The 23,130-nt window shown below is 46.6% G+C and overlaps 1 protein-coding gene across 1 annotated transcript in view; it reads right to left on the reverse strand.

Moving 5' to 3' along the window:
- IRAG2 (inositol 1,4,5-triphosphate receptor associated 2) overlaps window positions 1-23,130 on the reverse strand; it is a 224,946-nt gene that overhangs the window by 13,582 nt on the left and 188,234 nt on the right. The window contains exons 28-32 of the mRNA XM_038771719.1: window positions 18,610-18,744; window positions 11,577-11,724; window positions 11,257-11,300; window positions 2,963-3,037; window positions 2,807-2,871 (exon numbers count right to left, since the gene is read on the reverse strand). Coding sequence (XP_038627647.1) covers window positions 2,807-2,871; window positions 2,963-3,037; window positions 11,257-11,300; window positions 11,577-11,724; window positions 18,610-18,744 — 467 coding nt within the window. The remainder of the gene's footprint in view (window positions 1-2,806; window positions 2,872-2,962; window positions 3,038-11,256; window positions 11,301-11,576; window positions 11,725-18,609; window positions 18,745-23,130) is intronic.

The raw sequence follows: 23,130 nt of genomic DNA on the forward strand, positions 1-23,130 counted from the left end.
TCGTATTTATTGAGCGCTTACTGTGTGCAGAGCACTGTACTAAGCGCTTATAATAATAATAATGATGGCATTTATTAAGCGCTTACTCTGTGCAAAGCACTGTTCTAAGCGCTGGGGAGGTTACAAGGTGATCAGGTTGTCCCATGTGGGGCTCACAGTCTTCATCCCCATTTTACAGATGAGGTAACTGAGGCACAGAGAAGTTAAGTGACTTGCCCAAAGTCACACAGCTGACAAGTGGCGGAGCTGGGATTTGAACCCACGACCTCTGACTCCAAAGCCCGGGCTCTTTCCACTGAGCCACGCTGCTTTTCCACTCTATTACTCTATTTATTTATTTTACTTGTACATATCTGTTCTATTTATTTTATTTTGTTAATATGTTTGGTTTTGTTCTGTCTCCCCCTTATAGACTGTGAGCCCACTGTTGGGTAGGGACTGTCTCTATATGTTGCCAACTTGGACTTCCCAAGCGCTTAGTACAATGCTCTGCACACAGTAAGCGCTCAATAAATACGATTGATTGATTGATTGATTGAAGCATCAGAGTACCAGGACACGTACGACATCACGGTGGAGATGGGGGAAGGGTATCAGAGTACTTAGCGCATACAGACCCAGGTGAATTAGTGAGGCAGAAAAGAGTATAATAATAATAATGATAACAACGGTATTTGTTAAGCGCTTACTACTACTACTAATAATATAATAATGACATTTGTTAAGCGCTTACTATGTGCAAAGCACTGTTCTAAGCGCTGGGGGGGATACAAGGAGATCAGGTTGTCCCCCGTGTGGCTCACAGTCATGATCCCCATTTTACAGATGAGGTAACTGAGGCTCAGAGAAGTTAAGTGACTTGCCCAAGGTCATGCCAGGCACTGTTCTAAGCGCTGGGGGTGATACAACTTAATGAGGTTATCCCACGTGGGGATCACAGTCTTCATCCCCATTTTGCAGATGAGGTCACTGAGGCCCGGAGAAGTGAAGCGACTTGCCCAAAGTCACCCAGCTGACAAGTGGCGGGGCCGGGATTAGAACCCACGACCTCTGACTCCCAAGCCCGGGCTCTTTCACCTGAGCCACGCTGCTTCTGATTTGAATTGTACTCCCCCAATCAGTCCAGTGCTCTGCACATAGGAAGCGCTCAGTAAATTCCATTGATCGATTGAATGAAAGAGGAAGAAAAGGGTGGGGAGATGAGGGGTAAGTCAGGGAGGGTTTCCTGGAGGAGAGAGATTTTGTGTAGCGTGGTGGGCTGTCAGATATGAAGAGGGAGGGAGTTTCAGGCCTGAAGGAGGATGTGGGCGAGGGGTTGGGTGTGAATATTAAAACTTGATTTTAAATTAATAATAATAATAATAATAATAATAATAAAATGATGGCATTTGTTAAGCGCTTATCATGTGCCACGCACTATTTTAAATGCTGGGGGGGATCCAAGGTGATCAGTTTGTCCCACGTGGGGCTCACAGTCTTCATCCCCATTTTACAGATGAGGTAAATGAGGCCCAGAGAAGTGACTTGCCCAAAGTCACACAGCTGATAAGCGGCGGAGCCGGGATTAGAACCTTGCCCTCCCAAACCTTGCCCTCTCCCTGACTTTCCCATCTCTGTTGACGGCACTACCATCCTTCCAGTCTCACAAGCCCGCAACCTTGGTGTCATCCTCGACTCCGCTCTCTCATTCACCCCTCACATCCAAGCCGTCACCAAAACCTGCCGGTCTCAGCTCCGCAACATTGCCAAGATCCGCCCTTTCCTCTCCATCCCAACCGCTACCCTGCTCATTCAAGCTCTCATCCTATCCCGTCTGGACTACTGCATCAGCCTTCTCTCTGATCTCCCATCCTCGTGTCTCTCTCCACTTCAATCCATACTTCATGCTGCTGTCCGGATTATCTTTGTCCAGAAACACTCTGGGCATATCACTCCCCTCCTCAAAAATCTCCAGTGGCTACCAATCAATCTGCGCATCAGGCAGAAACTCCTCACCCTGGGCTTCCAGGCTGTCCATCCCCTCGCCCCCTCCTACCTCACCTCCCTTCTCTCCTTCTCCAGCCCAGCGCGCACCCTCCGCTCCTCTGCCGCTAATCTCCTCACCGTTAGGCCTCGTTCTCGCCCGTCCCGCCGTCGACCCCCGGCCCACGTCCTCCCCCGGGCCTGGAATGCCCCCAATCCCTCCGCCCATCAGCCGAGCTAGCTCTCTTACTCCCTTCAAGGCCCTACTGAGAGCTCACCTCCTCCAGGAGGCCTTCCCACACTGAGCCCCTTCCTTCCTCTCCCCCTTGTCCCCCTCTCCATCCCCCCATCTTACCTCCCTCCCTTCCCCACAGCACCTGTATATATGTATATATGTTTGTACATATTTTTTTACTCTATTTATTTATTTATTTAATTTATTTGTACATATCTATTCTATTTATTTTATTTTGTTAGTATGTTTGGTCTCTGTCTCCCCCTTTTAGACTGTGAGCCCACTGTTGGGTAGGGACTGTCTCTATATGTTGCCAATTTGTACTTCCCAAGCGCTTAGTACAGTGCTCTGCACATAGTAAGCGCTCAATAAATGCAATTGATGATGATGATGATGATGATTAGAACCCATGACCTCTGACTCCCAAGCCCATGCTCTTTCCACTAAGCCATGCTGCTTCTCTCACGAATATCAAATGTTGAAACGATGGATGTTATAAATTCCATGCTCTTTCCACTAAGCCATGCTGCTTCTCTCACGAATATCAAATGTTGAAACGATGGATGTTATAAATTCCCAAACAACAGCCGCGGAAAATCTTGAGCTTACCAACTGCTTGACCTCCTATTGAACCGCTCATTTTTTTCCAGTCCGGACATTAGAGGTAATTGTGCCTTTAAAGAAGAGCGAGCATATTAGTCCCGTTTCCTTCTAAACCAGTCGGCCGTTCGAAGGATGGATCTCCCGCCGGGAACGATGACTTACCAATCCCAGGCCAGCTCCGGTATTCCCGATGTTCCGAGGCAAGGTGGCGATGCTAACTCTTCGGAGAGACGCGGGCTGTAAGGGCAAAAAACAGGCTCAGGTTTTCCATTCAGTTATGGACTTGATTTCTCAAGTGCTGACTGTGTCAAGCACCCTGATGATAACAATACTAATACTAATAATGATAATAATGATGGCATTTGTTAAGCGCTTACTATGTGCAAAGCACTGTTCTAAGCGCTGGGGGGTATACAAGGTGATCGGGTTGTTTCACGTGGGGCTCACAGTCTTAAACCCCATTTTACAGATGAGGTAACCGAGGCCCAGAGAAGTGAAGTGACTTGCCCAAAGTCACACAGCTGACAAGTGGCAGAGCTGGAATTAGAACCCATGACCTCTGGCTCCCAAGCCCGGGCTCTTTCCACTGAGCCATGCTGCTTCTCTAATAGTAATATATTATTGGAGAAGAATATATATATTATTATTATTATGTAACATGTTACATAATATGTTACATCAATCAATCAATCAATTGTATTTGTTGAGCGCTTACTGTGTGCAGAGCACTGTACTAAGCGCTTGGGAAGTACAAGTTGGCAACATATAGAGACAGTCCCTACCCAACAGTGTGCTCACAGTCTAGAAGGGGGAGACAGAGAACAAAACCAAACATACTAACAAAATAAAATAAATAGAATAGATATGTACAAGTAAAATAGAGTAATCAATCAATCAATCATATTTATTGAGCGCTTACTGGGTGCAGAGCATTATGTTACTATATATCTATTAAATTAATAATATCAATCGTATTTATTGAGCAAGTCAGCATGGCTCAGTGGAAAGAGCACGAGCTTTGGAGTCAGAGATCATGGGTTCGAATCCCGGCTCCGCCACACGTCTGCTGTGTGACCCTGGGCAAGTCACTTAACTTCTCTGAGCCTCAGTTACCTCATCTGTAAAATGGGGATTAAGACTGTGAGCCCCCATGTGGGACAACCTGATCACCTTGTATCCCCCCCAGCGCTTAGAACAGTGCTTTGCACATAGTAAGCGCTTAATAAATGCCATTATTATTATTATTCAGTGCTTAGAACAGTGCTCTGCACGTAGTAAGCGCTTAACAAATGCCATCATCATTATTATTCAGCGCTTAGAACAGTGCTCTGCACGTAGTAAGCGCTTAACAAATGCCATCATCATCATCATCATCATTGAGCGCTTACTGGGTGCAGAACACTGTACTAAGCGCTTGGGAAGTACAAGTTGGCGACATATATAATAATATAATAATTATAATAACATTATAATAATATAATAATAACTGTGGCATTTGTTAAGCACTCACTATGTGGTGGATACAAGCAAATCGGGTTGGACACAGTCCCTGTCCCACGTGGGGCTCACAGTCTTAACCCCCATTTTACAGATGAGGGAACTGAAGCACAGAGAAGCAAAATGACTTGCCCAAGGTCACTCAGTAGCAGACAAGCGGCAGTGTCCAGATTAGAACCCAGGTCCTTCTGATTCCCAGGCCTGGGTCCTATCCACTAGGCCACACTGCTTCTCAAGCCTTGCCGAGAGCTGGGGCAGCTGGGCAGGCATTCTTATTTACTGAGCACTTACTGTGTGCAGAGCACTGTACTAAACACTTGGGAGAGGGCAATAGAACAATTCAAACTAATGCAAAATAACAGGTATAAAATAAGAAGAATAATAATGGCATTTACTAAGTGCTTAGTATGTTCAAAACACTTTTTTTAAGCACTGGGGAGGTTACAAGGTGATCAGGTTGTCCCACGAGGGGCTCGCAGTCTTCACCCCTATTTTACAGATGAGGGAACTGAGGCCCAGAGAAGTGAAGTGACTTGCCCAAAGTCACACAGCTGACAAGTGGCGGAGCCGGGATTTGAACCTATGACCTCCGACTCCCAAGCCCGGGCTCTTTCCTACTGAGAGCTCCCCTCCTCCAGGAGGCCTTCCCACACTGAGCCCCTTCCTTCCTCTCCCCCTCGTCCCCCTCTCCATCCCCCCCATCTTACCCCCTTCCTTTCCCCACAGCACCTGTATATATGTATATATGTTTGTACATATTTATTACTCTATTTATTTATTTATCTTACTTGTACATATCTATTCTATTTATTTTATTTTGTTAGTATGTTTGGTTTTGTTCTCTGTCTCCCCCTTCTATCAATCAATCAATCAATCATATTTATTGAGCGCTTACTATGTGCAGAGCACTGTACTAAGCGCTTGGGAAGTACAAATTGGCAACATATAGAGACAGTCCCTACCCAACAGTGGGCTCACAGTCTAAAAGGGGGAGACAGAGAACAGAACCAAACATACCAACAGAATAAAATAAATAGGATAGAAATGTACAAGTAAAATAAATAAATAAATAAATAAATAGAGTAATAAATATGTACAACCATATATACATATATACAGGTGCTGTGGGGAAGGGAAGGAGGTAAGATGGGGGGATGGAGAGGGGGACGAGGGGGAGAGGAACGAAGGGACTCAGTCTGGGAAGGCCTCCTGGAGGAGGTGAGCTCTCAGCAGGGCCTTGTAGGGAGGAAGAGAGCTAGCTTGGCGGAGGGGCAGAGGGAGGGCATTCCAGGCCCGGGGGATGACGTGGGCCGGGGGTCGACGGCGGGACAGGCGAGAACGAGGTACGGTGAGGAGATTAGCAGTGGAGGAGCGGAGGTTGCGGGCTGGGCAGTAGAAGGAGAGAAGGGAGGTGAGGTAGGAGGGGGCGAGGGGATGGACAGCCTGGAAGCCCAGGGTGAGGAGTTTCTGCCTGATGCGCAGATTGATTGGTAGCCACTGGAGATTTTTGAGGAGGGGAGTAATATGTCCAGAGCGTTTCTGGACAAAGATAATCCAGGCAGCAGCATGACATATGGATTGAAGTGGAGAGAGACACGAGGATAGGAGATCAGAGAGAAGGCTGGTGCAGTAGTCCAGACGGGATAGGATGAGAGCTTGAATGAGCAGGGTAGCGGTTTGGATGGAGAGGAAAGGGTGGACCTTGGCAATGTTGCGGAGCTGAGACCGGCAGGTTTTGGTGACGGCTTGGATGTGAGGGGTGAATGAGAGAGCGGAGTCGAGGATGACACCGAGGTTGCGGGCTTGTGAGACGGGAAGGATGGTAGTGCCGTCAACAGAGATGGGAAAGTCAGGGAGAGGACAAGGTTTGGGAGGGAAGACAAGGGGCTCAGTCTTCGACATGTTGAGCTTTAGGTGGCGGGCGGACATCCAGATGGAGATGTCCTGAAGGCAGGAGGAGATGCGAGCCTGGAGGGAGGGGGAGAGAGCAGGGGCAGAGATGGAGATCTGGGTGTCATCAGCGTAGAGATGATAGTTGAAGCCGTGGGAGCGAATGAGGTCACCAAGGGAGTGAGTGTAGATTGAGAACAGAAGGGGACCAAGCACTGAACCTTGGGGAACCCCCACAGTAAGAGGATGGGAGGGGGAGGAGGAACCTGCAAAAGAGACTGAGAAAGAACGACCGGAGAGATAAGAGGAGAACCAGGAGAGGACGGAGTCTGTGAAGCCAAGGTCAGATAGCGTGTTGAGGAGAAGGGGGTGGTGCACAGTGTCAAAGGCAGCTGAGAGGTCGAGGAGGATTAGGACAGAGTATGAGCCGTTGGATTTGGCAAGCAGGAGGTCATTGGTGACCTTTGAGAGGGCAGTTTCCGTGGAATGAAGGGGACGGAAGCCTGGAGGGGGTCGAGGAGAGAGTTGGTGTTGAGGAATTCTAGGCAGCGCGTGTAGACAACTCGTTCAAGGAGTTTGGAAAGGAATGGTAGGAGGGATATGGGACAATAACTAGAAGGTGAGGTGGGGTCAAGAGAGGGTATTTTTAGGATGGGAGAGACATGGGCATGTTTGAAGGCAGAGGGGAAGGAACCAGTGGAGAGTGAGCGGTTGAAGATGGAAGTTAAGGAGGGGAGAAGGGATGGAGCGAGAGATTTCATAAGATGAGAGGGAATGGGGTCAGAAGCACAGGTGGCCGGAGTAGCACTTGAGAGGAGGGAGGAGAGTTCCTCTGAGGATACCGCTGGGAAGGATGGGAGAGTAGCAGAGAGTGTTGAGAGCCGGGGGGATGGAGAAAGGGGGGGAAGAGACTTTGGGGAGGTCGGACCTGATGGATTTAATTTTGTTAATGAAGTAGGAGGCCAGATCATTGGGGGTGAGGGAAGGAGGAGGGGGAGGAACCGGGGGCCTGAGAAGGGAGTTGAATGTACGGAAGAGCTGGCGGGGGTGATGGGCATGGGTGTCAATAAGGGAGGAGAAATAGTTTTGTCTGGCAGAAGAGAGGGCTGAGTTAAGGCAGGAAAGGATAAACTTGAAGTGAACGAGGTTGGCATGGTGTTTAGACTTTCGCCAGCAGCGTTCGGCAGCTCGAGCATAAGAGCGAAGGAGGCGGACGGTGGCAGTGATCCAGGGCTGTGGGTTAGTGGTGCGAGAGCGGCGAAGGGAAAGGGGAGCGAGCGAGTCTAGCTGAGTAGAAAGGGTAGAGTTGAGAGCAGTAATCTGATCATCAAGACTGGGTAGAGAGGAGAGGGCGGCGAGGTGGGGTGTGAGGCGCTCCGAAAGATGGGTGGGGTCCAGAGAGCGGAGATCTCTGTGAGGGAGTAATACGGATTTACAGGGGAAAGGAGTGTGAGTGAGGAGGCAGGTGAGAAGATTATGATCAGAGAGAGGGATTTCAGAGTTGGTGAGGGTGGACACAGTGCAGCGGTAGGAGATGATGAGGTCGAGGGTATGACCAAGTTGGTGAGTGGGCGAGGTGGGGTGGAGGAAGAGGTTGGCAGCGTCAAGGAGAGATAGAAGGCGGGCGGCAGAGGAGTCGTTAGGGATATCCATGTGGATATTGAAGTCTCCGAGGATCAGAGTGGGCATGGAGAAGGAGAGAAGGAAGGTGAGGAAGGGGTCAAAGTCGTTAAAGAAGTTGGAAGTGGGGCCGGGAGGGCGGTAGATGGCGGCTACAAGACTGCGAGCCCGCCGTTGGGTAGGGACTGTCTCTAGGTGTTGCCGACTTGTACTTCCCAAGCGCTTAGTCCAGTGCTCTGCACACAGTAAGCGCTCAATAAATACGATTGATTGATTGATTTCCACTGAGCCACGCTGCTTCTAGTGACTTGTCTCTATGTGTTGCCCACTTGTACCTCCCAAGTGCTTAGTCCAGTGCTCTGCACACAGTAAGCGCTCAATAAATACGATTGATTGATTGATTTCCACTGAGCCACGCTGCTTCTAGTGACTTGTCTCTATGTGTTGCCCACTTGTACTTCCCAAGCGCTTAGTCCAGTGCTCTGCACACATTAAGCGCTCAATAAATACAATTGATGGATTGATTGACTTCCCCAAGGTCACGCAGCAGACAGGTGGTGGCGCCGGGATTAGAACCCAGGTCCTTCTGAGTCCCAGGTGAGCTCCGTGTGGTACAGGGACAGAGTCAGAACAGCTTATTTTGCTATCCGGCCTGCCCACGTTTAACTCGTGCTAAGGACTCAATCCCATCGTCGTCACTATTGTCCTGTTAAAAGACGGGGGGATATAGTGAGGCCTCAGAGAGAATGGGTACGCTTCTCTGGGTTATCTTTTATTCCGGGTCTCTGGCATTTATGTACTCCTGTGAGTGATTCCTCTGCCTATCGTCAGAAGGACACCCGGAGGAGAATAAATCAAAAATACATTTAGCCCAGTTGGGCTCAGCAAGTTACTCTTGTCCCAGCATAGTAATAATGATAATTGTGGTATTTATTAGGCACTTACTATGTGCCAGGCACTGTATTAAGCACTGGGATGGACACGAGCAAATCAGGTTGGACACAGTCCCTGCCCCACGGGGGGGCTCGCAGTGTCCATCCCCATTTTGCAGATGAGGGAACTGAGGCCCGGAGAAGTGAAGTGACTCGCCCAAGGCCACGCAGCAGACCAGTGGCAGAGCCGGATTAGAACCCATGACCTTCTGGATCAATCAATCAATCGTATTTATTGAGCGCTTACTGTGTGCAGGGCACTGGACTAAGCGCTTGGGAAGTACAAATTGGCAACATAGAGAGACGGTCCCTACCCAACAGCGGGCTCACAGTCTAGAAGGGGGAGACAGACAACAAAACAAAACATATTAACAAAGTAAAATAAATAGAATAGATATGTACAAGTAAAATAAATAGAGTAACAAATATAATAATAATGATGATAGCATTTATTAAGCGCTTACTATGTGCAAAGCACTGTTCTAAGCGCTGGGGAGGTTACAAGGTGATCAGGTTGTCCCATGTGGAGCTCACAGTCTTAATCCCCATTTTACAGATGAGGTTAACTGAGGCCCAGAGAAGTGAAGTGACTTGCCCAAAGTCACACAGCTGACAATTGGCAGAGCCGGGATTCGTACCCATGACCTCTAACTCCAAAGCCCGGGCTCTTTCCACTGAGCCACGCTGCTTCTCTAATCCGTACCAACATATATACGGGTGCTGTGGGGAAGAGGGAGACGGACAACAAAACAAAATGTCTTTAATGTTTGAGGTAATCAATCAATCAATCGTACTCAGTGAGCACTTACTGTGTGCAGAGCACTGTACTAAGCGCTAGGGATCCCAGGCCGTGCTGCCTCCCTGAGGCCCCCTTTATATTTCCCCAGGCCCCTTCTACACCCAGAGCCCACCGAAGCCCAGTCAATCATTTCTTGAGCACCTACTTTGTGCAGAGCACTGTACTAAGCGCTGAGAATACACTACAGAGTTAGTAGATGCAATCCTCGCCCCGCAGAAGCTAACAGCCCAGAGACCTTTATCCCTTATATTCCTCCTCAGTGCTTAATACAGTGTTTTACACACAGTAAGCATTCCATACCATATCAATCAATCAATCAATCAATCAATCGTATTTATTGAGCGCTTACTATGTGCAGAGCACTGTACTAAGCGCTTGGGAAGTACAAATTGGCATCACATAGAGACAGTCCCTACCCAACAGTGGGCTCACAGTCTAAAAGGGGGAGACAGAGAACAGAACCAAACATACCAACAAAATAAAATAAGTAGGATAGAAATGTACAAGTAAAATAAATAAATAAATAAATAAATAAATAGAGTAATAAATATGTACAACCATATATACATATATACAGGTGCTGTGGGGAAGGGAAGGAGGTAAGACGGGGGGATGGAGAGGGGGACGAGGGGAGAGGAAAGAAGGGGCTCAGTCTGGGAAGGCCTCCTGGAGGAGGTGAGCTCTCAGCAGGGCCTTGAAGGGCGGAAGAGAGCTAGCTTGGCGGATGGGTAGAGGGAGCAGGGCATTCCAGGCCCGGGGGATAAATACGATCAATCAATCGATCGTATTTATTGAGCGCTTACTGTGTGCAGAGCACTGTACTAAGCGCTTGGGAAGTACAAGTCGGCAACACATAGAGACGGTCCCTACCCAACATGGGGCTCACAGTCTAGAGACCACAGATCATCAGTGGTATCCACTGAGCACTGTATGCGCAGAGCACTGTACTAAGTGCTTGGAAAGTACAATATACCGGAGCTATTCCTGGGAAGCAGCGTGGCTCAGCGGAAAGAGCCCGGGCTTGGGAGTCAGGGGTCATGGGTTCAAATCCCGGCTCTGCCACTTGTCAGCTCTGTGACTTTGGGCAAGTCACTTCACTTCTCTGTGCCTCAGTTACCTCGTCTGTAAAATGGGGGTGAAGACTGCGAGCCCCACGTGGGACAACCTGATTATCTTGTAACCTCCAAAGCGCTTAGAACCGTGCTTGGCATATAGTAAGCTCTTATTATTATTATTCCACCCTCCTCCTATTTGAACTGTGAGCCCCGCGTGGGACAGGGACTATATCTGCTATGATTATCTTTTATCTACCTCAATGCTTAACACCCTCAGTAATGATGAGGGTATTTATTAAGCACTTACTGTGTGCAAAGCACTGTTCTAAGCGCTGAGGTGGATACAAGGTGATCAGGTTGTCCCATGTGGGGCTCACAGTCTTCATCCCCATTTTACAGTTGAGGTAACAGGCACAGAGAAGTTGAGTGACTTGCCCAAAGTCACACAGCTGACAAGCGGCGGAGCCGGGATTAGAACCCATGACCCCTGACTCCCAAGCCCACGCTCTTTCCACTGAGCCAAGCTCATAGTCCGGTGCTTTGCACACAGTAAGCGCCCAATAAATACGATTGCATGAATGAATGAATGAATGAAGCCCTTGGCCGAGGACACTACAACAATATAATGGACAACATCAAAGTGAATTGAAAAGCAATAGTTACCTTGGAATTCAGAGAAGCGGAACGCTTTTTGGTTTGACAGTCATCTAGGGGGGAAAAATAACAGAAACATGACAGATAATAATAATAATAATAATAATAATAATAATAATAAGCACGGGGGGCGGGGGGGGGGGGGGAATAGAAGGTGATCAAGTTGGCCCACGTGGGGCTCACAGTCTTCATCCCCATTTTACAGATGAGGGAACTGAGGCCCAGAGGAGTGAAGCGACTTGCCCAAAGTCACCCAGCTGACCAGCGGCGGAGTGGGATTAGAACTCGTGACCTCCGAGTCCCAAGCCCGGGACCCAGTGGGGTCTTACCATCGTCCTCGAGGGCGCCGAAGGATCTTTCGTTGCGGATGAGAACCTGCTTGAGCTCCTCCAGCTCGGCGTGCTCCTTGGCGTACATCCGCTTCAGGTTCTCCACATGTTGAATCATCACCTCCACCGCTTTACTCGTTCGACTTTCCTGGCGGGAACAAATTCATCCACCGACCCATCGGTTATCCCGTCCTGGACACCCTACTGAGCGCACGGCACTAGGCTAAGCCCTCGGGAGAGTACACTTAGGAGACCATCCCTGTCCACAAAGAATTTCCCACCTACGGCGGGAGGAGACTGAGAACAATAATTGTGGTACTTAATAATAATGATCATAATAATAATGATGGTATTTGTTAAGCGCTTACTATGTGCAAAGCTCTGTTCTAAGCGCTGGGGAGGATACAAGGTGATCAGGTTGCCCCACGTGGGGCTCACAATTTTAATCCCCATTGTACAGATGAGGGAACTGAGGCACAGAGAAGTTAAGCGGCTTACCCAAGGTCACACAGCTGACAAGTGGTGGAGCCGGAATTCGAACCCATAACCTCTGACTCCCAAGCCCGCGCTCTTTCCACTGAGCCACGCTGCTTCCCATGGCATTCGTTAAGCGCTTATTATAATAATAATGATGGCATTTGTTAAGCGCTTACTATGTGCCAAGCACTGTTCTAAGCACTAGGGGGGATACAAGGTGATCAGGTTGTCCCACGGGGGGCTCCCAGTCTTAATCCCCATTTTACAGATGAGGGAACTGAGGCCCAGAGAAGTGAAGTGACACGCCCAAAGTCACACAGCTGACAAGTGGCGGAGCCGGGAATTGAACCGATGACCTCTGACTCCAAAGCCCGGGCTCTTTCCACTGAGCCAAGCGCTTACTATAATAATAATGAGGGCATTTGTTAAGCGCTTACTATGTGCAGAGCACTGTTCTAAGCGCTGGGGGGGATACAAGGTGATCAGGTTGTCCCACGTGGGGCTCACAGTCATCATCCCCATTGTGCAGATGAGGGAACTGAGGCTCAGAGAAGTGAAGTGACTTGCCCAAGGTCGCACAGCAGACACGTGGCAGACATGTGACTATGTGCAAAGCACTGTTCTAAGCCATGCTGTTTCTCTGTTAAGCACTTACTATGTGCCCAGCGCTGTTCTAAGAATGGGGTAGATCCGGTTAAATCAATCAATCAATCAATCGTATTTATTGAGCGCTTACTGTGTGCAGAGCACTGTACTAAGCGCTTGGGAAGTACAAGTTGGCAACATATAGAGATGGTCCCTACCCAACAGCGGGCTCACAGTCTAGAAGGGGGAGACAGACAACAAAACAAAACATATTAACAAAATAAAATAAATAGAATAGATATGTACAAGTAAAATAAATAGAGTAATAAATACGTACAAACATATATACAGGTATACAGTTATATACAGTTACATATACAGTTAAACAGGTTGGACACAGTCTCTGTCCCATATGGGGCTCAAAGTCTTCATCCCCATATGAGAAGCAGCATGGCTCACTGGAAAGAGCCCGGGCTTTGGAGTCAGAGGTCATGGGTTCGAATCCCAGCTCCGCCACATGTCTGCTGTGTGACCTTGGGCAAGTCACTTAACTTCTCTGAGCCTCAGTTCCCTCATCTGTAAAATGGGGATTAAGACTGTGAGCCCCCTGTGGGAGAACCTGATCACCTTGTATTCCCCTCCAGCGCTTAGAACAGTGCTTTGCACATAGTAAGTGCTTAATAAATACCATCATTATTATTATTATTATTGTACAGATGAGGGAACTGAGGCCCAGAGAAGTGAAGTAAATATTTGTTTTATTTGTACATATTTATTCTATTTATTTTATTCTGTTAATATGTTTTGTTTTGTTCTCTGTCACCCCCTTCTAGACTGTGAGCCCACAGTTGGGTAGGGACCATCTCTGTATGTTGCCAACTTGTATTTCCCAAGCGCTTAGTACAGTGCTCTGCACACAGTAAGCGCTCAATAAATACGATTGAATGAATGAATGAATGAATGAATGAAAAGTGACTGGCCCAAGGTCCCACAGCGGACACGTGGCAGAGTGGGGAGATGGGAGACATAATCGCCGCTCACAAAGAGCTTATGGTCTACGGCCAGGGGAGACCGACATTAGAATGATAATAATAATAATTGTGGTATTTGTTAAGCCCACTGTTGGGTAGGGACTGTCTCTATATGTTGCCAACTTGTACCTCCCAAGCGCTTAGTACAGTGCTCTGCACACAGTAAGCGCTCAATAAATACGGTTGATTGATTGATTAAGCGCTTACTACGTGGCAGGCACTGTTCTAAGCTCTGGGGTAGGTTCAAGCTAATCGGGTTGGACAGAGTCCCTGTCTCCCATGGGGCTCACAGCCTTAATCCCCATTCTACGGATGAGGGAACTGAGGCCCGGAGAAGCAAAGCGACTTGCCCAAGCTCACACAGCAGCCCAGAGCAGAGCAGGGATTAGAATCCAGGTCATCATCATCATCAATCGTATTTATTGAGCGCTTACTGTGTGCAGAGCACTGTACTAAGCGCTTGGGAAGTACAAGTTGGCAACATATAGAGACAGTCCCTACCCAACAGTGGGCTCACAGTCTAAAAGAAAGTCTAAAAGGTCCTTCTGACTCCTACGCTAAAGACAGATAAGAAGCAGTGTGGCTTAGTGGAAAGAGCCCGGGTTTGGGAATCAGAGGTCGTGGGTTCTAATCCAGGCTCCTCCACTCGTCGGCTGTGTGACTTTGGGCAAGTCACTTCACTTCTCTGTTCCTCGGTTACTCCATCTGTAAAATGGGGATGAAGACTGTGAGCCCAATGTGGGACAACCGGATTCCCTTGTATTCATCAATCATATTTATTGAGCGCTTACTGTGTGCAGAGCACTGTACTAAGCGCTTGGGAAGTACAAATTGGATTCATTCAGTTCATTCATTCAGTCATATTTATTGAGCGCTTACTGTGGCAGAGCACTGTACTAAGCGCTTGGGAAGTACAAGGTACATCCTACAAGTACAAGTACATCTCCAGGATCTTCAGTGACCTTAGTATTAATAATAATAATGGCATTTATTAAGAGCTTACTATGTGCCGAGCACTGTTCTAAGCGCTGGGGAGGTTACAAGGTGATCAGGTTGCTTAGAACAGTGCTCGGCACATAGTAAGCTCTAAACAAAATGCCATCATTTTGTAGAGAAGCAGCGTGGCTCCGTGGAAAGGGCACGGGCTCTGGAGTCAGAGGTCATGGGTTCGTATCCCGGCTCCGTCACTTGTCAGCTGTGTGACTTTGGGCAAGTCACTTAACTTCTCTGGGCCTCAGTTCCCTCATCTGTAAAATGGGGGTTAAAACTGTGAGCCCCCCCGTGGGACAACCTCATCACCTTGTAACCTCCCCAGCGCTTAGAACAGTGCTTTGCACATAGTAAGCGCTTAATAAATGCTATCATTATTATTATTATTATTATTATCATTATTAGATAGGGAAACTAGTCGACTATAAGGATACCAAAAAGCCTTCCCAGACTCAAAGCCCCACCTTTCCTCATCTCCCACTCCCTTCTGCATCCCCCTGACTTGCTCCCTTTTCTCCCCTCTCCCCAGCAATTAGGTATATACCTCCCATTTTATTGATTTATATCGATGTCTGTTTCATTCATTCATATTTATTGAGCACCTATTCTGTGCAGAGCATCGTAACTCAGCCCTTGGGAAAGTTTATTTGTATCGATGTCTGTCTCCCCCGCTCACTAGACTGTGAGCTTACGGTTGGCAGGGATTGTCTCTCTTTATTGCTGTATTGTACTTTCCCAAGTGCTTAGTGCAGTGCACTGCACGCAGTAAGCGCTCAATAAATACGACTGAATGAATGAAGAAATCCAGATGTAAGTGATCTGGGGTTGGGATGATTAGCCAAGTACTTAAAAGGGGCAAACAGCCAAGTGCCTAGACAGTGCAGAGCAGAGGAAGGGAAAATGAGGATGAAGCACTTAGTACAGTGCTCTGCACACAGTAAGTGCTCAGTAAATACGATTGAATGAATAAATGAATGAATGAGGACTTACTCTAGACTGTAAGCTCGTTGTGGGCAGGGAATGTGACTGTTTATTGTTCTATCGTACTAGACTGTGAGCCCACTGTTGGGTAGGGACTGTCTCTATATGTTGCCAATTTGTACTTCCCAAGTGCTTAGTACAGTGCTCTGCACATAGTAAGCGCTCAATAAATATGATTGATGATGATGATGATGCCAAGTGCTTAGTACAGTTCTTCACATAGTAAGCACTCAATCAATACAGTGGAATCAATGAATGGAGAGCCTCCTGGACGAGTCTCATTTCCCCAGCTCACTCTCCCTTCTGCATCATCTATGCCCTTGGAACTAATAATTAATAATATTAATAATTATTATGATATTTATTAAGCACTTACTATAAGCCCGGCACTGTATTAAGTACCAGAGTGGATACAAGCACATTGGGTTGGACACAGTTCCTGTCCCCCTCCATGGGCCCACGGGGGGCTGACAGTCTCAATCCCCATTTTAACATTAATAATAATAATGACGGTATTTGTTAAGCGCTTACTATGTGCCAAGCACTGTAATAAGCACTGGGGGAAACGCAAGGTTATCAGGTTGTCCTAGATGGGGCTGACAGTCTTAATCCCCATTTTTACAGATGGGTGAACTGAGGCCCAGAGAAGTGAAATGATTTGCCCAAGACCACACAGCAGACCAGTGGCAGAGCCAGGATTAGAATCCATGATCTTTTGAATTCAATCATTCAATCATATTTATTGAGCGCTTACTGTGTGCAGAGCACTGTACTAGGCGCTTGAATCCCAGGCCTGAGCTCTATCCACTACCAAGGTGCTTTTCTGTGACTTTTGAGCACTTCATAATGATGGCATTTGTTAAGCGCTTACTACGTGCCAGGCATTGTACTAAGCACTGGGGTGGATACAAGCAAATCAAGTTGGGCACAGGCCCTGTCCCATGTCAGGCTTGCTATCTCGACCCCCAAATTACAGATGAGGTAACTGAGGCCCAGGGAATAATAATGATAATGATGGCATTTCTTAAGCGCTTACTATGTGCAAAGCACTGTTCTAAGCACTGGGGAGGTTACAAGGTGATCAGGTTGTCCCACGGGGGGCTCACAGTCTTAATCCCCATTTTACAGATTAATTCATTCATTCAATCATATTTATTGAGCGCTTACTGTGTGCAGAGCACTGTACTAAGCGTTTGGGAAGTACAAGTTGGCAACATATAGAGACGGCCCCTACCCAACAGCGGGCTCACAGTCTAGAAGGGGGAGACAGACAACAAAACAAAACATATTAAAATAAAATAAATAGAATAAATATATACAAATAAGACTACAATAAATAAATAAATAAATAAAATACAAGTTGCCAACTTGTACTTCCCAAGTGCTTAGTACAGTGCTCTGCACACAGTAAGCACACAATAAATACGATTGATTGATTGATTGACTAATAAATACGTACAAACTTATATACAGGTGCTGTGGGGAGGCGAAGGAGGTAGGGTGGGGGCGTTGGGGAAGGGGAGAGGAAAAAGGGGGCTCAGTGTGGGAAGGCCTCCTGGAGGAGGTGAGCTCTCAGTAGGGCTTTGAAGGGAGGCACAGAGAAGTCAAGTGACTTGCCCAAAGTCACACAGCCGACAATTGGCAGAATCAGGATTTGATCCCATGACCTCTGACTCCAGAGACTGGGATCTTTCCACTGAGCCACGCTGCTTCTCTAAGGAAAGTCAAACGTCTTGTCCAAGGTCACACAGCAGGCAAGAGGCAAAACAGGATTAGAACCCATGACTTTCGGACTCCTAGGTCGTGCTCTATCCTCTACACCGTGCTGCTTCTCATAGACCATGCTGTTTCGGAAGCAGCATAACTTAGTAGAAAGAACTTGGGCCTGGGAGTGAGAGGACCCGAGTTCTAGTCCCAGCTCTGCCCCTTGACCACTGTGTGACCTTGGGCAAGACACTCCACCTCTCTGGGCCTGTTTCCTCCTCTCTAAAAGGAGATGGAATTAGAAGCAGCGTGGCTTAGTGGAAAGAGCCCGGGCTTGGGAGTCAGAGGTCATGGATTCTAATCCTGATTCCGCCACTTGTCAGCTGTGTGACTTTGGGCAAGTCACTTCACTTCTTCCATGCCTCAGTTCCCTCATCTGTCAAATGGGGATTAAGATTGTGAGCCCCACGTGGGACTACCTGATGACCTTGTATGTACCCCAGGGCTTAGAACAGTGCTTGGCACATAGTAATGATAATAATAATAATAATAATAATAATAATGATAGCATTTATTAAGCAGTTACTATGTGCAGAGCACTGTTCTAAGCATTGGGGAATTTACAAGGTGATCAGGTTGTCCCATGTGGGGCTCACAGCCCTCATCCCCATTTTACAGATGAGGTAACTGAGGCCCAGAGAAGTTAAGTGACTTGTCCAAGGTCACACAGCTGACAAGTGGCGGAGCCTGGATTTGAACCCATGACCTCTGACTCCAAAGCCCGGGCTCTTTCCACTGAGCCACGCTGCTTCTCACTTACATAGTAAGTGCTTAATACCATCATCATCATTATTGTTATTATAAAATCCCACTCTCCCTCCTTCAATCAATCAATCGTATTTATTGAGCGCTTACTGTGTGCAGGGCACTGTACTAAGTGCTTGGGAAGTACTTCGGTCTGTGAGCCCGTTGTTGGGTAAGGACCGTCTCTATATGTTGCCAACTTGTACTTCCCAAGCGCTTAGTACAGTGCTCCGCACACGGTAAGCGCTCAATAAATATGATTGAATGAATGAATGAATGAGTCCCGTGTAGGGCAAGCTCTGTCTGACCTATTGCTAACAACAATGATGGCATTTATTAAGAGCTTACTACGCGCAAAGCACTGTTCTTATCAACCCTAGGGCCTTCATGCCCAGTTAAGGTTTAGTACCACAATTATTTTGATATTTCATCGTCAGAATCAGCGCGCGAGGAGGACTTACCTGGTTAATGGCTCCCAACATCTCTGCCTTCCCGGAAACTCTGGCGGTGTACTGGCTGAGAAACTTTAAGCTTTTTTCCAGCTTCTTAATGATTTCCTGGGCTTGGTTATCATCTTCACACAGGGGAATTAAAGACTGTCAGAGAAGGAAATCAAGTCAGGTCATCTGTCCTCCAGCAATTAGCAACCTTATTGCACTCCCCCAAGCACTCGATAAATACCATTGATTAAGCTCCACAACTGACATCCTTCAAGAAATCGGAGGGATTGATGATGATGGTATTTGTTAAGCGCTTAGTATGTGCCAAGCACTGTTCTAAGCACTGGGCACTGTTCTAAGCGCTGGAATAATAATGATGGTATTTGTTAAGCGCTTATTATGTGCCAAGCTCTATGTATATGTCTTCGTACGTATTTATCACTCTATTTATTTATTTATTTTATGTGTACATATCTATTCTATTTATTTTATTTTGTTAATATGTTTTGTTTTGTTCTCTGTCACCCCCTTCTAGACTGTGAGCCCACTGTTGGGTAGGGACCGTCTCTATGTGTTGCCGATTTGTACTTCCCAAGCGCTTAGTACAGTGCTCTGCACACAGTAAGCGCTCAATAAATGCGATTGATTGATTATAAGCACTGGGCACTGTTCTAAGCGCTGGAATAATAATGATGGTATTTGTTAAGCGCTTATTATGTGCCAAGCTCTATGTATATGTCTTCATACGTATTTATTACTCTACTTATTTATTTATTTTATGTGTACATATCTATTCTATTTATTTGATTTTGTTAATATGTTTTGTTTTGTTCTCTGTCACCCCCTTCTAGACTGTGAGCCCACTGTTGGGTAGGGACCGTCTCTATGTGTTGCCGATTTGTACTTCCCAAGCGCTTAGTACAGTGCTCTGCACACAGTAAGCGCTCAATAAATACGATTGATTGATTGATTATAAGCACTGGGGACTGTTCTAAGTGCTGGAATAATAATGATGGTATTTGTTAAGCGCTTATTATGTGCCAAGCACTGTGATAGATACAAGGTAATCAGGTTGTCCCACTTGGGGCTCACAATCTTAATCCCCATTTTCCAGATGAGGTAAACAGGCACAGAGAAGTGAAGTGACTTGCCTAAGGTCATGCACTAGACATGTGGCGGATTCAGGATTAGAACCCATGACCTCTGACTCCCAAGTCCGCTGCTTCCCAGACTCAGGTGATGTCATATGTATATATGTATATATGTTTGTACATATTTATTACTCTATTTATTTATTCTACTTGTACATATCTATTCTATTTATTTTATTTTGTTAGTATGTTTGGTTTTGTTCTCTGTCTCCCCCTTTTAGACTGTGAGCCCACTGTTGGGTAGGGACTGTCTCTATATGTTGCCAATTTGTACTTCCCAAGCGCTTAGTACAGTGCTCTGCACATAGTAAGCGCTCAATAAATACAATTGATGATGACGATGATGATATGTGTTATACCAGGACCGGAGCGAGGTGATGATCTCATATTGCGCAGAGCAGTGATGTCATAAGGACATCATCTTTGTGGAAATCTGGGTCAAAACAGTGTTTCTCCTAGATACCCTGACCCCACTCTCTCCATCTCCCAAACTGCTTCAGAATCCATTCAGTTGTATTTATTGAGCACTTACTGTGTGCAAAGCACTGTACTAAGCGCTTCAGAATCAAACTACCCCCCTAACAGTGGCATCTAGCAACTTGAGGAAGCCCAAATGACTTCCTGCGGTAGGTGTAGATCATCAGCATCATCATCAATCGTATTTATTGAGCGCTTACTATGTGCAGAGCACTGTACTAAGCGCTTGGGAAGTACAAATTGGCAACATATAGAGACAGTCCCTACCCAACAGTGGGCTCACAGTCTAAAAGGGGGAGACAGAGAACAAAACCAATCATACTAACAAAATAAAATAAAATAGATCTATGTAGATCTATCAACCCTTTCAGATTGTACTCCCCCAAGCGCTTAGTACAGTGCCCTGCACAGAGGACACGCCCCATACATACCACTGATCGACTGATAACCAAGTGAGAAACTCGGAGCTCCAAATTTTTATCTTCGTGGGGAACTACAAGCCACTATCAATTAAATCAATCCATCGTATTCATCAATCGCATTTATTGAGCACTTACTGTGTGCAGAGCACTGTACTAAGCGCTTGGGAAGGACAAGTTGGCAACATATAGAGACGGTCCCTACCCAACAGTGGGCTCTCGAACACTTACTGTAGGCCGAGCACTGTACTAAGGGCTTGGGGGAGTAGAATATAACAGAGTAAGTAGATACGTTCCCTGCCCACAGGTTTCATACAGCCTAGAGGGGAATCTGTCTAGGGAGCGCTTAATACAGTGCTCTGCACACAGTAAGTGCTTAATAAATATGATTGAATGAATGACTGCTTATTCTTAAATTTCACCTCTGTCCTAGACGTTAGGGGCAAACAGACATGGGAAATTAAATTGTAAGCTCCTTGAAGGCAGGGAACTTGGAGTCGTAGTACCTTCATTCAGTCAATCAATCAATTATATTTATTGAGCGCTTACTGTGTGCAGAGCACTGTACTAAGCGCTTGGGAAGTACAAGTTGGCAACATAAAGAGACAGTCCCTACCCAACAGTGGGCTCACAGTCATTTATTGAGCGCCTGCTGTGTGCAAAGCACTGTAGTAAGCGCTTGAAGCATTCCATAGTTTTCTGTAACTTTATTTGTATTGCTGTCTCAGCTTGTTGTGGACCGGGAATTTCACGGTTTATTGTTTTATTGCACTTTCCCAAGCGCTTAGTACAGTGTTCTGCGCACAGTCAGCGCTCAATAGATATGATTGAATGAATGAATGAAAAACCAAACAGACACATTCCCCGCCCACAGTGGGCTCACAGTCATCAGCGCTTAGAACAGTGGTTGGCATGTAGTAAGCCCTTCACAGATACCATAATTATTATTGTTGTCATTATTAGAGTACCATCTAGCACAGTGTTTAGCGCTCAGAAAGTGCTTAATCCAAGCTGCTGGGATCCCCTATCCTGCTTCTTTCTCTCAGCACCTTTTATAAACAGAGAAGCAGTGTGGCTCAGTGGAAAAAGCCCGGGCTTTGGAGTCAGAGGTCACGGGTTCAAATCCAGCTCTGCCAATTGTCAGCTGTGCGACTCTGGGCAAGTCACTTTTAACTTCTCTGTGCCTCAGTTCCCTCATCTGTCAAATGGGGGTGAAGACTTGTGAGCCCCGCGTGGGACAATCTGATCACCTTGTATCCTCCCCAGCGCTTAGAACAGTGCTTTGCATGTAGTAAGCACTTAATAAATGCCATCATCATTATTATTATAAACGACTTCTTTCTTCATATGAATGTCCGTCTCCTCCTCTAGACCAGAAGCTCTTTAAGGGGCAGGGGACCTGTCTTCTAATTCTTTTGCACTGTACTCTCCCAACCGCTCAGTACAGTGCTCTGCACATAGCAAGTGCTCAATAAATACCACGGATAGATCATTTATTCATTTAATCATATCTACTGAGTGCTTACTATGGGCAAAACTCAGTACTAAACGCTTGGGAGAGTACAATATAACAACAGACACATTCCTGCCCACAGTGAGCTCAGTCTAGAGGGGGAGGCAGACATTAATAGCAATAAATAGATAAAGAAATAAACGACAGATATATAGATCTGTGCTGCGGGGATGGGAGGGAGGATGAACGAAGGAGCAAGTCAGAGCGGTGCAGAAGGGAGTTGGAGAAGAGGAGAGCCAACTCTTCTCCAACTTGTACTTCCCAAGCGCTTAGTTCAGTGCTCTGCACACAGTAAGCGCTCAATAAATACGATTGAATGAGTGAATGAGTGGGAGAGACAGACGCCAAAGCGACTGACGGATGAGGGGAAGAATCAATCAATCAGCCCCTTCCTTCCTCTCCCCCTCGTCCCCCCTCCATCCCCCCCATCTTACCTCCTTCCCTTCCCCACAGCACCTGTATATATGTTTGTACATATTTATTACTCTATTTATTTATTTATTTTACTTGTACATATCTATTCCATTTATTTTCTTTTGTTAGTATGTTTGGTTTTGTTCTCTGTCTCCCCCTTTTAGACTGTGAGCCCACTGTTGGGTAGGGACTGTCTCTAGATGTTGCCAATTTGTACTTCCCAAGCGCTTAGTACAGTGCTCTGCACACAGTAAGCGCTCAATAAATACGATTGATGATGATCAATCAATCGTATTTATTGAGCACTTACTGTGTGCAGAGCACTGTACTAAGCGCTTGGGAAGTACAAGTTGGAGAAGAGTGGGCTCTATAGATGAGTTTGTATTTAAACAGTAGGGTTAGTTGAAATAGGGACGGCAGTGGGGCGGGAAGGTGAGAGTAGAGCAAAAAAAGAGGAACCCATGCTTTCATTGCCCCCTACGAATTTCTCCGTGCCGTCATCTGGGGCTGATGCTTTGTGACGCTGTGGGTTTCCATGAGCTCAGTCAATCTAATGGATTGAGCCCGG

This window comes from Tachyglossus aculeatus, chromosome 2 (assembly GCF_015852505.1).
Source record: "Tachyglossus aculeatus isolate mTacAcu1 chromosome 2, mTacAcu1.pri, whole genome shotgun sequence".
Classification (NCBI taxonomy): Eukaryota; Metazoa; Chordata; class Mammalia; order Monotremata; family Tachyglossidae; genus Tachyglossus; species Tachyglossus aculeatus.